Below are 22,500 nucleotides of genomic sequence, written 5' to 3'. Positions count from 1 at the left end.
GTAATTAAACTGAAGCGTGCCTACATACACATAAATGTGTACAAATATTTGCCTGCAAGCACATAGGAATATGTATCTACTTACAAGGCTATATAATACATAAGACAGACATACATATAAACATATACACATATATACATAAATGGAGCAGACGTGGCTGTGTTGTAAGAGGCTTGCTTCCAAGCAACAGTATTTCGGGCTCAGTACCATTGCGTTGGCTCCTTGGGCAGATGTCTTAAAACTAAGTCTCGAGCTGACCAAATCTTTGCGAGTGGATTTGATAGACAGAAACTGAAAGAAGCTCATCGTATATATATACATATATATATATATATATATATATATATATATATATATATATATATATATATATATATATATGTGTGTGTGTGTGTGTGTGTGTGTGTGTGTGTGTGTGTGTGTGTGTGTGTGTGTGTGTTTCCCTCACTACCACTTGACAACCGGCGTTAGAGTGCTTTTTATCCTCGTAACTTGCCGGTGCGGCAAAATAACCTGCTGGAATAAGCAACAACCTGTAAAAAATAAGTACCAGCGTCGATTCGCTCGACTAAATTTCTACAGTGCAGTGCTGCGACATGGCTGCTGTCTAATGACAGAAGCAACAGATAAAAGATACAACCACGTGTGCACATACATACGCATACACGTATCTTGTAGGTCCAATCTGCCATTCGGCATATACCACCACCACCACCACCACCACCACCACCACCACCACCACCACCACCACTTAGGCCTTCAGTGCGTTTAGTAGATTCCACAATGTTTCTGGCAATGAATTCTGATCTTTCTCCCAAGTTTACAGAGACAGTGAAAAGTCTCATGGAAGCTACTTTTCCTACTGTAAGCCGTTAAAATGCCGATAATGGAAATCTGTTACTTGTTATGTTCCATAATATTTTATTGTGAAGCAAGATTCGCCCTGGATAGGCAGGTGTTAAAAATTGATTAGCTTCCAGTCGCTTAAAAACATTTTTCTTGACATTAGATCGTTTTTCAGAAAAAAAAAAACAGCCGTTTAAATCAACCGAAAATTAAATTATCTCCCTTTGCCATGAAATTTCTTTTTCCCTTTGCTGCTGACCGCCACCGTTTATTCTTCTACGCCGATGATTTGGGAAAGAACTGGATTTCAGAATGAATTTAATACATTAATCAAATATCTCTTAGAACATACTAGAACTCTGACTGAAATTAGGTTAGTTGTATGCTATATTCTAGAAGATTGGACAATTGTACTAGATTTACGTAGCATGAGTAAATTGCTGGCAAGGTTTACAAATTATTTTACAGAAGATAGCAATGCGTGTTGTGCTCTGAAGTAGAGAGAGAAACAATCAGCCGCGCGAAAATCTGTTTGTGTTACGCTTAGACGCTTATTCGAATGAAACCTACCGGCGAGATTGGGCCTATAAATATGAAATACCTATTTGAATATACTCACAATGGAAGCTGCGCACATTTAGTTGTTCCTCTCTATGAATATTTTATAGCTTTTTTTTAAAAATTGAAAATAGTGCAATAATTAACGAAAGGATAGAAAAAATATATGGATAAACCTGTTTTATCAGAAAATTTTTTTATCCAGATTCAATACGAATCCATAACGGGACTCTACATTGCTTCTCTTATATTCTATCTTCTTTTGAAGTCATTTCCTTCAAACACTCATACATTGAAATCAACGCGAACGATCAACATAATCGTCCACCTCCTTCTCCTCCACCTCCTCCTCCTCCTCCTCCTCCTCCTCCTCCTCCTCCTCCTCCTCCTCCTCCTCCTCATTATCATTATTATCATTATAATTTCTCTTTATCACATGTTTTGCTGGAACTCCTTGACTCTTGCATGTGTAGTGGGCTTGCTACCTGCATCCTACGGTACCATTCTATCCATTCTTTTCAGCTATCTAATACTTTCCTGATTATTCTGGCCCTGCCAAAGAGGCAAACCTTTTGTAACAGTTCTACTGGGCATTCTATTCCAATTCCCTTTATATTCTCCTTGATGCCTTCTGATACTGTTCCCAAGGACTCAACAATAATTGGCACTATCTTCACCTTCTTCATTTTCCATATTATTATTTACATTCTATCTATCTATCTATCTATCTATCTATCTATCTATCTATCTATCTATCTATCTATCTATCTATCTATCTATCTATTATATATATATATATATATATATATATCTATACACACGCACAAACATATGTCTGTTCAACGAAGTTTGATGTTAATTATTATGGAAGAATTACTTCCTTTCGACAAGAACAAATATTTGAAAATCCGTTGTAGCGAAATATTTATCGCAAACAACGATCATAGAAACTGCTAACCTAAAAACCTTGTCTATGTTAATTGGTAATTTCAAACATTTACGTATAATTAATCGCTACACTGTTGATCGTTAAAGAATAATTCCGAAACGTTAATCTCTCAGACGCTAACAATTTGTCTCATAAAAGGAACATAATGAATTATTATGAACGGAAATTAATGGATGATCAGAGATGTTTGATAGTGGTGCCATAAATGGCAACAGATTAAAAATACTTTAAACGCTTGATTATCAGAGCAGAATAAATGTTTTTTTTTTATTTTAATGGTTTAGGAAAGGAAGTGTAGCCAGGGCTCATGAATTTTTTATAGCACCAACTCTATTAAGAAGGAGAGAGATGTTATTGTTTCCACCAAAGTCCAGAGTCGAATTCTTTCATCAATATGTATCCACTACATTACCCAAGGGCCAGTTTGGATTCTTCAACCTGGTTACACGTTGTCACCCATGAACATAAACGGTTCCTACAACGGGCTTCCACGAAGATTCTTAAACAAATGAGAGTGACTTCGAAGTTTCGAGAGCATCGGTTTTAAAACTGTTTGAGGAACAGATATTAGCGATATATAAAAGTTTACAAGAATCGGATATGTGATCAATAGTCGTAAAGTGTTGAGAAGAATTATCATGAAAAATGATTTATCTAATTGTATCACCAATCTTTATAAAAACCAAACTATGCTAAAAAATATTGCTTCAGAGCAAGATATGGAAGATAAAAACCCAATCACTTGCAACATAAAAAATAAACAATATTATATTCTTTATAAAGACCATCATACAGTAAATGTTACTAACAATACTTCACTAGGTTTGTTTCTTTTCCTATTAGTGATTAAGCTTTTTTCAAAGTTGTTAACTTCCTTCATGTTATATTTAACCTAGATAATTCACAAAATGGATTCCACAAAGTGAGAGCAAAAATCAATGGAAGATTTTACATATTACCAAATTCTGCATCATCCCGAGAATAGTTTTAAGTATCGAGTAAAAAAAAAAAAATGTTTCCGTATAACAATGTACCTTATCTTCAAACGAACAGGTTTTTATTGAAATATCCAACTATTACGATGAAGATCGTGGTAGAAGCTGCTACAATAAAAAAAAACAGTAAAATATAATCAGAATATAGTTTGCTATAAGACTAACGAAACATCGAAAGAGAAATGTAGAAGGGTATGATCCATCGTTTAATTTACGAGTAATGGCACCTGTTGCTAAATATTTTCCAAACTGCTATATAAATTATTGTAGTAAAATCATGTTACAATCTCTTAAGCGAGCATACACATTTTGCCCAAACACTAACGACTTCTATTATTTTAAAATTAAACACTTTATTCCATCGACGTCATTTTGATTGTATTAGTATCTATACTTATACTTGTGCATGTGAACGAAATTGCAAGGTTATAGAATAAGTTTATTGCGTGAAGATCAACATCCACTTGATGCTATTCTAATTAACTAGAGTGAGAAATTTTCTCAATGACAAAATACAGTGAATGGCTTTCTTACGAGTTTAAATATGCCTCAAGCATATTTGAACTGGTTACAAGTATTTTATTTACACAAATCGCTATTTAACGCTGTCATCTCATGTCTAATATATTAGTTTAATCGCTAACTCATTGAAAAATTATCTTACCAGCGCGCACATACACACATGTGCGCGAACACACATATGCACACACATTTTGAATCTCACGATGAATGGCCAGTACCTCATTTTTTAGTTATACATCGTCTTAGTTATCTTACACATTTTTGTTTTTCATCTGTTTAAACAAGAACCATGTCACTGTTGCACTTCTGAGATATACGAAATTTTAAGTTTCAAGCTTACATGACTTAATAACTTCACTAAAGTTTCTTATCTTGTAAACATAGAATCTTTATAAATTTAAACCTCTAATATTTTAAGCTTCTACTATTCCTTAGGAGATAATATTCCACGCCCATGCTTTCTTCTGGTATATACACCTTCTTAATAATATAAACACTTTCACCACATACAGTAACAGCTCACGTTTTTGGTCTAGTATTCTAAAAATTTAAACCACGATTTAATATTTTATTCCCCCACTTTCTGTATTCACATTTTTATTAGAATCGTTACCAACAATTATTTTTCTTAAATCTTTCGATTGATTGGGTTAAATTAAATTTCTGTTGCCCGAGCTAATTATACCATAACTGGTATCCTACCTCATTGTATTCTATTTATTATTCAGCTTTATAACCAAGAATCATTCTAGAATTTGTGATAGGTTCTTTCATATATAATTATAGGTATTTGTTCACTGATCAATATAAAAATTTCTGATACACTTACATATCGTAACCTGTAATATTATTCTGTTTTTTATCCCCTTGTGATATCGTCAAACCATTCAATTTTAGCTTTACTTTTGCATTCAATGCAACAAAATTTCTTTTAAACTTGATATCATACATAGTGCATTTGTTTGTGTATATAGGTGGGTATGTGTGCATGTGTGTGATGTATTTTACTAAATAATTCCATTGAACTCGCTTTTACGTATTTCATCTCAACACCACATTCAAGTTTCCATACAAAGAACGATCTATTTGCAACAACATTCTAATATCGATTGTTGTTTTAAGAGACACGGTTTTGCTTATATTTATTTCACTGCCTTACATTTATGCATACGTGCATACATACATGCATGCATGCATATGTACATGTGTACGTACATACACATATGCGTATATAAATATATATTCAGAGGCACATATATTTGTATATATGATAAATATTGATGTAGATCCGCAAACACACACATACTCACACACATGCTCACATACATGCTCACACACACACATATATGCAGATTGTACGTAAATCTAACCATTCTGCTATAGAGGTATATTTTTACCAAATATCACGTATACATCTGTTCATACACAGGCAAACGCACCCACGCATACACACACGCATACACACAGACATACAGACACACACTCACACACGTACATACATATAAACACAGGCACACACACACAGAGGCTGTTCGATATTAACTTTCTAGATGATTATCACTTCATACATATCAATACATCTTAATACATCTTACTATATCTAAAGTCCTATTTTCTTGGACACCAGGCTTCACATTCCTTTTAAAAGTAGCAGTTTATATTGCACTTGCATATATATACATGTATATAAGAGTATATATATATATACATATATATATATATATATATATATATATATATATATATATATATATATATATATATATATATATATATATATATATATATATATATAAATAAAATTTTCGTTATATCCACATAATTCTACTTTAGCACAATATATTTAGCTGTTTCTCTAAACCACTGTCTTTTTCCTTTTCTTTTTCCAACTTCTCTATATCAATCAATAAATGGATTTCCTATAGAAAAATATGTACCTTCAAAAAGAATTGTTTTTAAATTCTAAATTGCAAGCCTTGTGTTCAGCCTAAACTGTACTTCAGTGTTAATTTAATCTGGCAAAAACAAGCAAAATTTAATAATGGTATTGTTTTACACAAATATACAAAATATTTGTATATTTTATATATATATATATATATATATATATATATATATATATATATATATATATATATATATATATATATATATATGTGTGTGTGTGTGTGTGTGTGTGTGTGTGTGTGTGTGTGTGTGTATTTATTCATGCGTGTGTGTGTATGAGAGAGAGTATTATATAAACATATATATATATATATATATATATATATATATATTGCATATGGCTTTTAGTAACAACAGATATTTGGAAACGTTGTATTGATTTGTAAACATCGTGTATATGAAAAAAATTGTATGATATTATGCACGTTTTATTGTATTGTCATCGGAATTTCAAGATATGATATCGGTTTTTTTCTTTGCTTTGTGTAACAGAATCAAGAGACAATGTTTCGTCCAATGTACTGAAGCAGACGTTCTTTCTTTAACATAGGGTCATATACATACATGTATGTATGTATGTATATATATATATATATATATATATATATATATATATATATATATATATATATATATATATATATATATATATATATATATATATATATATATATATATATATATATATATATATATATATATATATATATATATATATATATATATATATATATATATATATATATATATATATACATATATATATATTATACATATGTATGTGTGTGTATGTGTGTGTTGAAATATTATTTTTTCTGTAACTTAAAATCTTTCCGGAATATCCCCTGGAACTTCTTGTACAAATGACATTTAAAATTATCTCATTCTTTGTTCATTTGTTGATTTTTATCACTATCTCATTCTCTTTCTTTCGTGTTTCTTTATTCATGTCTGTTGCTAAACGCTTCACTAAATCTTTACAAACCGTGTTAATCAAGCTTGAATATCGTACTATACTTACATAAAAATTATTTCTAAGTATGATAAAATTTCATTCTGCGCATATGTTTTGCGTTCTAATTGAGCTATGATCATTAGAATAATCGAATTAAGGATTATCATTATTATTATTTCGCCATCGCAACATTTCTATATTCTCAAAAAAATAGCAAAAAACGGTAAAACAAAAATTTAAAGTCAAACAAAAATTTAGAGGTTATTTATCATATTCTATTCAAATAAATCATGAGACATCATTCCAAGCGCGTAGTTCCATTATTATAAAGTTGAATTTCTTCCAACTGAAAATGTTTTGTCTAAACTTAAAGCCAACTCGTAGAATCGGGAAATGTTTAGCAGTTCGAAGAATCAATAGCGTTTCTTTCTGGTGATAAGATCCAGTGATTCAAAGGGTTTACATTCAAACAATGGTCTTTGTCATTTATCTTTTATGGTTTACTTGCTTCTTTCATTAGTCTGAGGCCATGGTGGGGAACAGCGTTGAAGGTTTTTTAGGCGAACGAATCAATAGAATAAATAAATCAACACCGTTTGTTAAGCGGAGTAGTGTGGGTGGGGGACAAACACAGACACAAACACACACACACATACACACACAAACACACACACACACACACACACACACACACACACACACACACGCACAAACATACACACACATACACACACACGCACACACACACACATATATATATATATATACGATGGGCTTCAACAGTTTTTCCCACCAAATTCACACACAAGGTATTGGTCTGGTCGGGTCTCTAGTAAAGGCACTTGACCAAGGTGCCTCCCTGTGGAAATGAACACGAAACCTTTTGATTGCTAAACAGCTTCTTGACCATATACGCATGTCTACGTCCATTGTCTGTAGAAATAATCTTTATTAGAATGGAAAAGATATACTAATTTTCTGTTGGTGTGTTTTATGGCAAAACCAAAACACTGTAACGGCCCCGGAAACCGCAACCTTTTGCATTTTGGATCTTAAAAATTTGATTAAAAGGTAAAGATATAAACGCAGGGGTGCCTGGGTGGTGAGAAGCTTGCAACCTTTCTCAAATCGAAATATGGCGAAATATTTAAAGAAGTCAACAATATTTGTGTAATAACTTAAACAATTTCGATGTGATTTGATATTTCTTTCAGCAGAAAATTGTTCAGCACTAATAGCATAGAAACAGCAGTGAGAAACCACTGAATAATATTGCAAACATCAATTACAATTATAGAGTGATCGATAATGGTGATCGATAATGGTGTTATCGGGTATTTCACAACGTATTCGTTATTGTTGGAAGGAAAATGCAAAGTTGAGTGATAATTGCGAAAATGTGTTGGCAATGCTGGATGTTTTTGTATTAGGAGAGGAAGTAATGATGACACGTTTAATATATGCAAATAAACACGTCACAACGTATACAAATATCTCTACACATGCAAATAGATATTGTGTACATATATATTCACACACACACACACACACACATTTGGTAAAATGTGGCACAAGATGGAGGCAAAAGAACGTAAGCAAAACAGGGTTTAACCCACAATAAACGTGAACACACTCATCATTCATCAGTTGTCGACCGAAAATAATCATCGTTTCGACGACTTATCAATGATATTGTTCAATTTGTCAGCTTCAACAGCAGAAGGTTGCAGCGGTATAAATGAACAAAGCTTAAAAGATAAAATATGGCAAGTACAAAAAACGGGAGGACTTTAATGTGTATATATTTGTGTATATAGAGTTACATGTGTGTGTGTGTATGTATATATGTTAGCTTTATATGCTTATACACACTGAAGATTCTCTTGCGAAAGGATTCAATGCAAGAGTAGAATTTAATATTTGTTATGTTTGTATGACTGTGAATTCAACGTTTCCTCAGACTGTAGCATATTCATACATAACACACACACATACGCATACACACAATCAATCGTTCTATCTCTCTCTCTCTCTCTCTCTCTCTCTCTCTCTCTCTCTCTCACACACACACACAAACACACATACTCTCTCTCTCTCTCTCAAACGCACGCATATATATATATATATATATATATACGTACACATATTTTCTTACATTCATAAACATGTATATGTATAAGTATATAAATATACAAACACACACGCAGGCATACGCGTATATATATACACACACATACACACACACACATATATATATATATATATATATATATATATATATATATGCACATACAAATACAAACGCAGGCTTACGCGTATATATATGTTTGCGTGTGTGTGTGCATGTGTGTGTGTATTTATATATATGATACATGAATGATTATACACACATATATATATATATATATATATATATATATATATATATATATACATATATATATATATATATATATATATATATATATATATATATATATATATATATATGTTAGGGTCAATCCGTGAAATAGTAGTGATTTGTTATGTGTAGGAGTAGGAGATAAAAGTCAAAGAAATATAATAAGATTAGGAGGTGAGGCGGGAGGTACATAGAGCACAAGACACGTGACTGTAAATTCTTTTCTGTTTCTATCTTCAGTTATATATTTTCCTTATATATTTCAAATATTGTTTTCTTGTTTTAAGGATTTCTACGCTTTTTTCAGTTTTCTGTAGGGAGTCTTTATTTTTCATCTCGCTGCGACTGTTAGATGTGTTTGTCTTTATCACTCGTTTAGTTGTGGGATTTTTACCAACTCTCATTTACCCACCTCTCTCCCTGTATACACAAATATATAGTATATTATAATAGTATATATATGCATACATACATTCACACAAACATACATACATACATACATACATACATACATATATATATATATATATATATATATATATATATATATATATATATATATATATATATATATAAATGCGTGCAAAGATGGGGAGTAAAAATAGAGATTGAATTGGTGTATTGGTTTCATGTTACATATATGTATATATATATATATATATATATATATATATATATATATATATATATATATACATATATATAACACACACACACACACACACACACACACACACACACATATATATATATATATATATATATATATATATATATAGAATAGTGATACTCTCCATGTATCACATATACTTATTATTAATGTTGTAATGTATATTTTAAAAGACTGATCTTATGTCAGCTTCCATTTTTATTGTTAAGACGTAACCTGACAACGTTATAGAGAATATATCTTGTGTCGTTTGCATGATTTATCATATGTATGTGTGTGTCTATGCGTTTGTATGTATACGTATCTATACACATACGCGCGTACTCACGCACACGCATATGTTTATATATAAGCATATACACAGAGAGAGACAAAAAGAAAGAGATTAATTAGGGACACCGGTGTTAGCGTGTGGATAAGTAATTAGATTTGTATCGACGTGGTTACGTGTTCACTTTCGCCACAAGGCACCTGAAGAGAGTGTCACCTGCCGCTAATTTTTCCATCGGTGTGTTTGATGCCTGTTGACAAAATTGAACTTGTAATGATTTTGCCGAAATCTGACCATGCTGAGTAACAGTCGACTAAAGTGTGGTGAAGTGGAATTGAAACCATGTTACCGCACTTTAGAAGTGACTTTCTAAACCATATAGCTATACTTGCATTTCTGTGACTCTAATGGTATCGGGTCTCACAAAAGTCAAACGAATTTACTATTTTGAATTGATCCATAAGGAAATATCAGTAAAAGGTCGATACTCGCACTGTGTGTAGCAGGTTCTGAAATTATTTACATATTCATTCTTAATACGTTCTGCAAGATCCGAAAGAAAATATGCTAATCTCTATTGTGCACAATTTCTTCATTTTACGGCGACGATGTGTTCTTAATACATTCGGTTTATTGGTGCAATGAATTCCGGAACACCAGTGTTTCTGCATGTGGCTCGTCAGTCAGAAAACCTGGACCTTTGAAACTAAACAAGTCACTGGCTTTGTTTCTAATTTCAGCGAACAAAGCTGTTTGGCCATCAATGCTATCTGCTAACCAATAAAAAAAATCGCTATTTGCATTGTGTACAAACGAGATCCGAAAACGGTTATTCGCACATTTATTTCTAATGCATTCTATTGTCTATTTTTGCATTTTCGCAGGTAATTTTTATTCAGTCATAATTACGTCCTCTCTTTCTCTCTCTTGTTTTTAATTTCAGGATGAAAATAACTCGAATTTCTCGCCGGATATTACACCGATTGTCTTAGCAGCACAATGCAATAACTTTGATATTGTGCACATGTTGCTTCGCAAAGGTTTCTCCATTGACATGCCGCACCATTATTTCTGCCTCTGCACCGAGTGTGACAATCACAAGAGATTCGACCGCTTTGTTCACTCACGCTCACGTCTGAATGCCTACCGAGGTTTGGCCAGCACCGCTTACATGGCACTCTCCAGCGACGACCCGGTTCTAACTGCTTTCGAACTGAGCGAACAGTTAAAGGGTTTAGAAGAGAAGGAAAAAGAGCATAAGGTAAGGTGGTGATGTTCTCTGTGATAAATATATCCACGGAATCTTGAATTAAATTCAACCAGTATGAAGAGTTAAAGGGTTTAGAAATGAAACGAGTATGAGATTGGTGTCTTCACGATGAAATATATTAATTGAAGCCTTATATTGAATTTGTGAAGGCCTGGATCAAGTGGTTAGGGTGTTGTAATCGGGATTTCTATTCGTAGGCGGGAGGTATGTTGTGCTCTTGAGCAAAACACTTAATTTCACTTTCTTCCAGTTCATTCCGCTGTAAATGGGTCACTCCGCGACAGACTGGTTGTCCCATTCAGGCGGAATTGTTGTCCTACCAGGTGTCATCATTAGAAGGCTAAACGAAGCGAAAAAACGCATTGTGACAAGCGGGTATAACCATATTCGATAGTTTGATCCATACAGTGGTATTGCATTGAACCAGTGTATTCAAGAATAATTAAAAGAGTTGAAAAGAGCACGAATCAGGTTGATTTTTATAATTCCTTCTAACTTTCGCAGACGATCAGCAATTTTAAGGGGAGAGTTCCTCGATTACATCGAATCCAGTGCTCAACTGGTGCGTATTTCATTGACCCCTGAAAGATGAAAGGCAAAGCCAACCTCAGTGGAATTTGAATTCAGATTCTGCTAGCTCACCGCCTTAAGGTGGTTTTAATCATAGTTTTGTTACTGATGTCTCGTAAAATTTAACTAATATATCTGTTTCAATTAAATGATTAAATATTACTTGATATCTCTTCTCCATTATATAACCATTTAAAAAAAATATATGAAGTGACTTTAAAAAATGACATTGTTTAACAAGAAAAACATTATAATAAAAAATTTGTTTCTCAGACCAGAATAACAGGTAACTGCATTCCATGTGTACGGGTCACTGAGGTTAAACGTTAAAAGGGAGACAAAAACGTTCGATTTTCACCCCAAACAATCTAATTCTTTACTTGCATCCTGGCTCTTTGTCACAGAAAATACAATGAGAATTTATTTTAGAGAAATTGATAATGTTATACTTGATCCAAATGGTGACTCCTTAGAAAATTTACTACGGGTTTAGAAATTCTTAGTATATTCCAACTTATATAAGCAAATTTATCAGTAACTACTCCGGCAAAAGCTGTACTATGTTAATCAAAACCAAATAAATAAACGTAAGAAGTCTAAGATGTGTATAATTGAATAATGTTTGTCTATTTTTGAATATTAAAATACTAATTGCATCATTAGTCTAAAGAAAACAATATTCCTCATTGTGTTTGATTATAGCGACACGCAATTCCTCATTACAAAAGTTCGAGAGAATATTGGAATGATACAAATAAACGAGTTAATTGTAGATGATTAATGTTATCAAAAACTGTTGAAGACAATAAAATTATATTTATTACAAACATTAAGATTTCCTTTTATTCGAAAAAGTATATATATATAATATAAAACAGGACATTCTATATCGAAAGATTAATATTTAAGGAGTTAATATATTGTTATTGAATTGAGAATAAAGAACTTTTATTTGCCTTTTTTATCATAATTATTTTGGAAATATTTTCTCTCGCCTCATAAACACTGAACTGATTGTTTTTTGATGAAGTTCCAGTCGCTAAATTATATTTCTTTATTTCAGAGTGAGTATAAATCTTTGTGTGAACACTGCAAGAATTATGCAGTCGAATTACTGGAGCTTTGTCGTACAAATGAGGAAGTGATGGCAGCTTTACATGGAGGGTCAGATATTCATGATTTGTCCAGAGTTCGTATGGCGATTAAATATGAACAGAAAAAGGTAAGTTTTTTTAAAAATAGTTTTGGAGCAACAGCACTAAGAAACTAGTCGTCCAAAATTGCCGCTCTGTTATTATGGAAGTGTATGAGAGTAAAACATAGATTAACCATACTAGGCAGAGAGTATACAAGAGTAACAAGAGTTATATAGGGGTCGTAGTTGTTGAAGAAGACCATGAATCTGCCTATGTACGCTAAGGAAGATTATTTTGAGTGAGGCTATTTGTTACCCATGCTTGCAACCCTCCCCTCCCCATAACAGAAGAAAGGCCACCAAAGTTGACAGGTGAAGCATGAAATCACTGCCATCGTAGACATTATCGTCAGAATGCATAATAATAATAATAATAATAATAATAATAATAATAATAATAATAATAATAATAATGATAATAATAATAATAATAATAATAATGATAATAATAATAATATTACAAGCTATCTTCGTCTTTTACAGTTCCACCACTTCATCGCCGTGGGGTCTTTGTATTTTCTTTTGACCCAGAAAAATTAATAGTAAAGTTAACCTCGGCCTGTTTTGAATTCAAAACTGCAGAATCATTCTCCATTTATACTATATCTATTTTGCCATAATACCTCATATTATAGAATAAATTAAACTACGTTGCCTTTGTTGATGCAGCGCTCTATTTTCACTCTTCTATAAACACACGTATGTTGATAATATCACTGCTGTTAAAAGAAATGAAAGCGGCAAGCTGGCAGAATCGTTAGCAAACTAAAACCATTAGACTGCAAGAGAACGTCTCATCTACATGGCTAAGTCCGCCCCATGTATTGGAATTTCGACATTGCTAATATAGCTTTAGTAATATTAACGCAATGTAATTATATGTCATAATATCTCACAAAGAACGAAAATATCATACAATACTATTGCAAGAGGTTGATTAGGTAAACTTAAATTTTGTACTATGGATTAACAAGCATGTAAGGAATCTACATTTATTTAAAACTACAAATATATCTCCTATAAACTCTTAAATCTTTAGCCTATATTTTAAAATAGTTGAAGAGATTTTTTCGTAACAACCTCCTGATCTCACTAAGATTAGATTTGTCTATAGTTAGGAAGTTACATTTTTATAGTTTCTAAAACAAAAGATTTAACAACAGAAGCATAATTTGCATAGCAGAAACAATCTGAAATATATTTTCAGATATTTAAATTATCTACTAACGATAAATAATTACATTTTCTAAAATTTTTATAAATAAATATATCTAACAGATTAAGAATTAAGATAATAAAATAATAAAAATGTTTTTTTTTAAACAAAATTATCAAATATGAAAATATCGAATATAAAGATATAAAATATAAACTACAAAAGTGTAAAACAAAATGTAGAACACTTTTAGAAATAATTTCAATAATGAAACTAACAATATGTTTTATGAAATGTTAGAGTCTTATTGAGATTGGCGAAAAGAAAAAAAATTAGGATAAAAATTCTAATGTTTATTGAGATTTTCTAAGATAATATGAAACATTTTAAATAGAATACAAAAAAAAAATGCAATAAAAAGCCAAGAAGACTCATAAAAACACTCGAACATTTATTATATAAATAGCTTTAAAAAAAATCTGGGAACAATATTTTAAAGTTTCTAAAAATATGAAACTGAATTAAGCAATGAATAAACACACACATACACTCACATGTGTAAATATAGTCACGCCCAGAAGAGACTGGTAATCACTTACACACGCGCGAACTCCAAACGTAAACTTACAATCGCTGACTTAGTCATATGTCTATATGTATGTATGTATATGGAAAGAAAGATAAATAGACAGACAGACAGTTAGATATATAGATAGATAGATAGATAGATAGATAAATAGATAGATAGATAGATGCATAGACAGACAGACAGACAGATAGATGGATAGATAGAGAGATAGATAGATAGACAGACAGACAGACAGACAGACAGACAGACAGACAGACAGACAGACAGACTGATAGAATAAGTACCATGCTTACAAAAACGAAAAAGTATTGGGTGGGGGGGGGGGGGCGATTCATTCGAATAAGAATTCATCAAGGCGATGGTCCAGCATAACCGATGTCAAATGGCTGAAGCAGATAAAACATAAAATGTTTTTTTTTTTAAATAACCGTACACAACAGAGCTTGCTGAGTACATGTATGATAAAAAAGAAATCAGAGACGAAAAGAACTGAAAAATACATAAAAGAAAATTGTCCGCTGAAATGGATGGCACTGAGTGCCGATGAAGACTTCTGTGAAGGCAAATGGCAGATGACGATTCTCACCTCACGTGACTAACCGTTTGTTTGAAATATAAGCAGATGCTTACCTGAAAAGAACCGGATATAAAGATTGATTCCAAAGTTTAGTACAAGGCCAGCATTTCCGGAGAAGATGTTAAGTCAATTACATCGATCCAAGAGCTCAATTGGCTCTTGTTTTATCGACCTCGAACGGATGAAAGACAAAGTTGACCTCGGCAGAATTTGAACTCAAAACGAAAGAACGGACGAAATACCGCAAAGCATCTTTCCCGGGCCGTAACGAATGAGTCAGTCTCGCCGCGTTGCCGGATTTAAGCATTGGTTTTAAATTTTAGCACAATGCCACTAATTTCGGTTCTTATTTTATCGACCCTGAAAGGAAGAAATGCAATGTCGACTTCACCAGAATTTGAACAAGAACGTAAAGACAAACGAAATGCCGCGAAACAATTTTCCCTGGCTTGCTAAAGATTCTGCCGACTCACCACCAGCTTTACCGCACTACAGGCAGCCATCAATTAGATGAGAACTAATATTGCGACAGTTATCATTTTAACGACTCTATTAATGTGGACGGCTTATCGTTCGTTAATTGAGTTTTGAATAGATATAATTCAATTATGAATTATAATTTAGGTATGTTACATAACAAATTTTCCAAGTATAACTGTGTGCGCACGCGAGTTGGTGTGCGTATGTATGAATTTAAATTTATTTTTCGAAGTTTTCACCAATGGAGAAAAACCGTTTCGTTTCCTAACCAAGAAACACATTCATAGGAATACAAATAAGAAGTTAGTAATCTTGTATGTATATTTGTAAGAATGCATACACACATATACACATAAATATATACATACATACACAAATACGTACATACATACACAAATACGTACGTACATACATATATGTGTATGTATGTATTTATATATATATATATATATATATATATATATATATATATATATATATATATATATATATATATATATATATGTATCTATCTATCTATCTATCTATCTATATATATATATATATATATATATATATATATATATATTTATGTATGTATACGTGTGTATCAATTGTTTTGACTAGGAGGAAGAAGGCAGTCTGTCTTTCCTCATATATGTACATACATGCATATACACACACATATAAATATATACATGTGTGTGCATGTATATATATATATATATATATATATATATATATATATATATATATATATATATATATATATATATGTATGTATGTATGTATGTATGTATGTATTTGAAAGCAAAGTTGTGAATGTATTTATATTGGAAATAATCGAATCTTGTCAAAAGAGAATACCTATTTAAATTGTTCCTTGAGCAGCATAGATAAAAACAAAAATATCAATACAACGTCAGTGTTATTTCTGAAGTTAAGGTTTCTGTTTGTTATGTTTACACATTTGAATTTTATGAATTTCCTACAGGGTTACTGTGTCTGAGTCAATAAATAGCTTTCCTTGACTGATTCAAATAATCTTAATAAAAAAACGAAAACGTACAATAAATACATAATCGTAAAAATGAAGAGCCATCTGAAAGAATTAGATTTAAATATATTATATAGAAACCTGGCAATTACACTTCTCATGTAACGTGTCTATAGAATTTCATGCAAGATATCTTATATCGAACTTAACTTCAAATCAAATTGGAAGCTTTATGTGTGAAAATGTGTCGGATCTTCGTCGTGCGATTATGGTGATTCAGTTAAGTCAACTCCAATACTTGTTTCGGAATTAATGTGTAAGCGGTTGAGCATCCCACAGATACGTGTATTCTTAAAATACTTTATAGGCTTCATCAGGTGGTGAGCTGGCAGAATTGTTAGCACGCCGGATGAGATGCTTAGCGGTATTTCATCCATTTATCACTTTCGGCCGACATCGAGGTTGACTTATATACTTTCGCATACAATAAAATAAGTATTAGTTGAACACTGGGATCGATGTATTCCGCTTTGTCCCTCCACTGAACTTGCTGGCCTTGTGCCAAAACTCTGAGACCAATTCACAGGTAGCATCAGTGTGATACTCACTAATCAGTGTGTGTATTGTGAGGGAGAGAGAGAGAGGGAAGTGGACGCTAGTCTTTTTGGATTACAGGTACAATCTCCTGACAAACGTCTATCGAAATTCCGTCTCCCAGACTTCGTTCACATCTGAAATTATAGAAAAATGTAATTGTCGCAGATGCAGCGCAGTCAGATCGATCTTCGGGACTTCCTCGTTGCAAAATAAACTTCTTTACCATTCGACCATACTGTAGAAATACTTACGTTGTTAATAACAGAAAAAAAGCGGAAAAAACGAAAGAAAGAGAATGCAGATAACATGAAACTATATTGGAACTGACAATAATTTCCAAGAAATTTCGTGTTGAATATTTAAATATCACATCACAGAAATAGAAAACTAGTCAGGTTAGTTCTAGAACTTGTAATATAGTATTCAGAAAGATGAAGGATAGCTCCATATAGTCAATCATTGTCACAGTAAGGATAGAAAAAAAACAGCTGAAATACGCCATGTTATGTTTCATTGTAAACTTTACCATTTGTTTCTGCTTCTGTATACAATATAAGTCATAAATGTCTCTCATATCTTTTATATTTTGAATTTAATTATATTTATATAGGCCTATGGGGTTTCTGTTGAAGCACAAACTGCAAATTTAATTATCTTTGAATGTTTCTGGAAATTCTATATTATGGAAGGCATTGTTGATTATTTCGAAAACTAAAAAGAAACTTAATTTATGGCATTCGGTACGAAGTATACAATGACGCAACAGTAGCTCTGTATTACTGCAAAACTTAAGGAACATAAATTATGAAGTGCACGTAGACAAGCGACAATCAAAACAATCCTGAGCGTATTCATTCTTAATACTTTCTGTCAGATTCGAATCCGAAATACAGCAGCGATTAACATATACTCGTCCAAATCTACGGGAACGGATTAACAATAAATATGTACACTATCGTTATAAAGATAAAACAGACTTCTTATTTATGAAACTGGATCCATCTTTAACCGTCTGATTTGCGTCACAGTGTGTATATGTATGTATACATGTACGTATGTATGTATGTATGTATGTATGTATGTATGTATGTATGTATGTATGTATGTATGTACAGCTTTAAAAGGAAACAAATTATATTTTGTTATTCTAAAAAGATAATCACTTTTGCATTTCTATCACTTAAATATATTTCATCTTATTTTATGAATAATTCCAGGTTTTTGGATCACTTGGAGAGACTATTCTTTGCTTTTGTCTTCAATTATAACGAAAATAAATTTACTGTATTTGATAGCATGAAAGACGCACGGAAGAGTTAGACGCACCCCAATGTCAGTAGCGCATATTCAGAACAAAAAGCGTGATGTACAAAATTAGCTTATGGGTGGCCCAATCTCTCATATAGGACCCAGGGTCTTTCTGAGGAAAGTTTTTGAAAGAAGTGCGTCACATATTCTGTCAAATACAGTAGATTTAAACTTAAACTGTAACTAAAATATTTCTTAATAAATTCATTCATATTACCTTGTCATTGTGTTTATTATGTTTCATTTCTCTAAAATACCCTTTTGTTATGTTTCTAACCAGTTTATCGCCCATGCCAGCTGTCAGGAACATCTAATGAGTATTTGGTATGCAGGTGTCCCTTGGTTCCAACATCAGTCTTTTATGGTAAAATTATTCATTGTTCCACTCGGTATTCTCTTCATACCTGTCACAGCAATCATCTACGTGTTTTTACCCTATTCTAAGGTAAGAACAAGTATATACGTATCTGTCTATCTATCTATCTATCTATCTATCTATCTATCTATCTATCTATCTATCTATCTATCTATCTACCTACCTACCTACCTATCTATCTATCTATCTATCTATCTATCTATCTATCTATCTATCTATCTATCTATCTATCTACCTATCTATCAATTTATCTATCTATCTATATTTATATTTCGCTCTTTTATTGTTTGTAAGCTTCTTGCTCTGAATCCTTGTGTTGACGTAAGACTTGTAATGTCTTGGAAGGGTCAACAATAAAGAAGTGACATTGAACCAGTGTGTGTGTTATTATTATTGGCGTAATGATCCCCCCCCAAGGACACAAGAATAACTATATATGAATTTATTCTTATTATTTGAATGGTATTTGTATATAAAGCATTCTTTATATAATATAGGCAGATGAAAATAGCTAAACCATGTTTAGAATAATATAAATATATCTTTTTTGAAGTTACAGCCAGCCCTTTCATAAATGCATTTAATCACATCCAGTTCTCTACTCCCAAATATTGTTCGAGTGATTTAGTATTTAAAACTTTTCATTAACGATCATTATACTCCTATAAATCACACGATATTGTTTTCTGACATCATTAAACGTAATTAAATATTCTTTAATGATTTCTTACTCGGTTTTATGTCGCTGTCACATATTTCATATTTCCATTATTTCTTTTTGGATGTTTTTAGTATGTAATCTCTCATCATCAAGAATTGATAAGATATATACACATGTGCGTGTGTGCGTGTGTGTATGTGTAATGTGTACGTGTTTGAGTATATGTGAATATTTGTGCACGTTCGCGTCTCTATCTATCTATCTGTCTGTCTATCACCTATCTATCTATCTATCTATCTATCTATCTATCTCTCTATCTCTCTATCTCTCTATCTATCTATCTATCTATCTATCTATCTGTCTGTCAGTCTGTCTGCCTGTCTGTATGCCAGTCAGTCCGTTTGTCTATCTCTCTATCTGTCTGTTTGTTTATGTATATATGTATGTATGTATGTATGTATGTATGTATGTATCTATCTATCTATCTATCTATCTATCTATCTATCTATATATCTATCTATCTATTTATCTGTCTATCTATATACACATCCACCTACGCACACACACACACATATTGGGTTGGCGCATAATTATTGCGGCGTTTTCTCAACAAATTTTATTCAACAAAAACAATAACAACATGTAACAAAAACCTTTTTAAATGATTATTCCGGAGCATATTCACCATCTACTTCAATTACTGCCTCCCGTTTGCTTGGCAGAGGGTCAGACCATCATTTAAAGATGCTTTTGTTAAATATTGTTGTTTTTCGTTGAATAAAAATTGTTGAAAATAAGCCGCAGTAATCAAGGATTCATTAAACCAGTGTTTGCCAGCAGTAGTACTGGGGTATCCGTGAACTAAATTCAAAATTTCACACACACACACACACACACACACACACACACACACACACACATACACACACACACACACACACACATATATATATATACACAAAGATAACCATATTAAAAGGGGTCCGTGAGAAAATTCATTTAAATAAAAGGTTTGGGAACAATTGCTGGCAACCACTGCATTAAACCATCCAGTTGAAGAATTGATACATCTGCAAATTCTCTGGAGTTTGCTTTATGCCTTCGTCTTTAAAATCTATTCCCATCTAATATCGGTCCCTGGTTTAATTCCTTAGAATAAGTATTTCAATCAATATTTCTTTTCTAAAAATCCAACCAGCTGCATCATCTTTGCCATCCAGATTTATAGATTTCTAAAGAGAATTTTTATTATGTTGGTATTGCTTTCTTGCTTTGCTTGTTTTATTTCTGGGTAGGCAGATGGCTATGATGTCATGGTTGGTATAACGATAACATTAAGCAATGGCTTGTATTTACTCCAAAAAAGGAATGCTTCCGCTATTGAAAGTAGTTTAAATCCAATTTCCATAGGATTGTTTTTATCACTTCTGTTTTCTACACAACCTTCCCGTTCAAAAATTTTTCTCGTATCGGAAGTCTGCTGGAGTCGGTTGCAGGAATATTTCTAACAGTACATTATAGACTAGATTCTTAAAGTACATTATGGCACTGCATCAATATTATGATAATAATACCATAATTTCGTAAGCATGGTTCGAAGAGCATAAGAATGATTGAAATGTAGAAAGATTTTAATAATCAATATAAAATCGTGGATACGCAACGCTGCCATCTTACCCCTTCCAGCTCTTCTCATTCTTATTCGTTCCCTCTCTCTTTGTGTGTGTGTGTGTGTGTGTGTCTGTATGCCTGTGTGTATGTGTGGGCATGTGTCTGTATGCCAGTGTGTATGTGTTTGTATGTGCATACGGGTGTGTACGCGCGAGGATGTGTGTGTGCGTGCGCCGAAACCGTGACGATTTCCAGTACAGCAGCTGATGACGTAATGTCAAAGTCCGTTTAAACTAAAACTGTTGTGAACGCAGTAATTTATGCCATCCGCTTTCGTTGGAAAAAAGGATTCAGTTCACTCAGCTGGCAAAAATGAGCAGTACCTGTAATTCTAAAGGGCTAGGCATATCACACTCCATGTCACGCTGATTCACGCTTTGAACCGTGTCCAGTCTACGCGCATTAGTGGAATACTCACCCCTTACGCATTAATTTCATGAGCTGGCTGTTTCGTAGATCAGATCAAATGGTACCCTGGTTGTCGTAATCGACGGACCACCTGATTCGTTGACCTAGAGTTTTTAGGGTTCACTTATTTTCCAGCAAGGGGCTGAGTCTAGTTTTATTGGTTTTGTTGTCGTTTAATTTCATATGAGTATTTTTATTGTGTATACACTGGGTCTTAAATGAAGGCTTATTCGGCTGGAGGTTCAACTAAAGTGTCTTAAATTGAGGTTTATAGATCAAGTAATCATTTTTCTAGTGTTAGACTGAATAGGTTACATGTTACCAAATTTGTGACATGTAATGTATCTGTGATACATACATACATACATACATATATATATATATATATGTGTGTGTGTGTGTGTATACATACATGCGTATATCTGTCAACTGTGTATGTATCTCTTTCTGCTCCTCCCTCTCTCTCTCTCTCCCTCTCTCCCCCCCCCTCTCTCTCTCTCCCTATATGCACGTGCGCGTGTGTGTGTAATCACACTTTCTTAAAGCTTGCGA

General features: G+C 32.6%; 1 protein-coding gene across 2 annotated transcripts in view; it reads left to right on the top strand.

Annotated features, from left to right (window-relative positions):
• Window positions 1-22,500, top strand: part of LOC106880764 (short transient receptor potential channel 3) — a 150,764-nt gene that overhangs the window by 100,760 nt on the left and 27,504 nt on the right. For both annotated transcript variants that reach the window (XM_089363509.1, XM_089363510.1), the window contains 3 exons: window positions 11,058-11,375; window positions 13,018-13,176; window positions 19,113-19,277. In XM_089363509.1, the coding sequence (XP_089219635.1) occupies window positions 11,058-11,375; window positions 13,018-13,176; window positions 19,113-19,277 (642 nt within the window). The remainder of the gene's footprint in view (window positions 1-11,057; window positions 11,376-13,017; window positions 13,177-19,112; window positions 19,278-22,500) is intronic.

The sequence above is a fragment of the Octopus bimaculoides genome, chromosome 15 (genome assembly GCF_046866305.1).
Source record: "Octopus bimaculoides isolate indiv1 chromosome 15, ASM4686630v1, whole genome shotgun sequence".
Lineage (NCBI taxonomy): Eukaryota > Metazoa > Mollusca > Cephalopoda > Octopoda > Octopodidae > Octopus > Octopus bimaculoides.
Note: the sequence above shows the minus strand (reverse complement) of the source record. Positions and strands in the feature narration are given on the sequence as shown.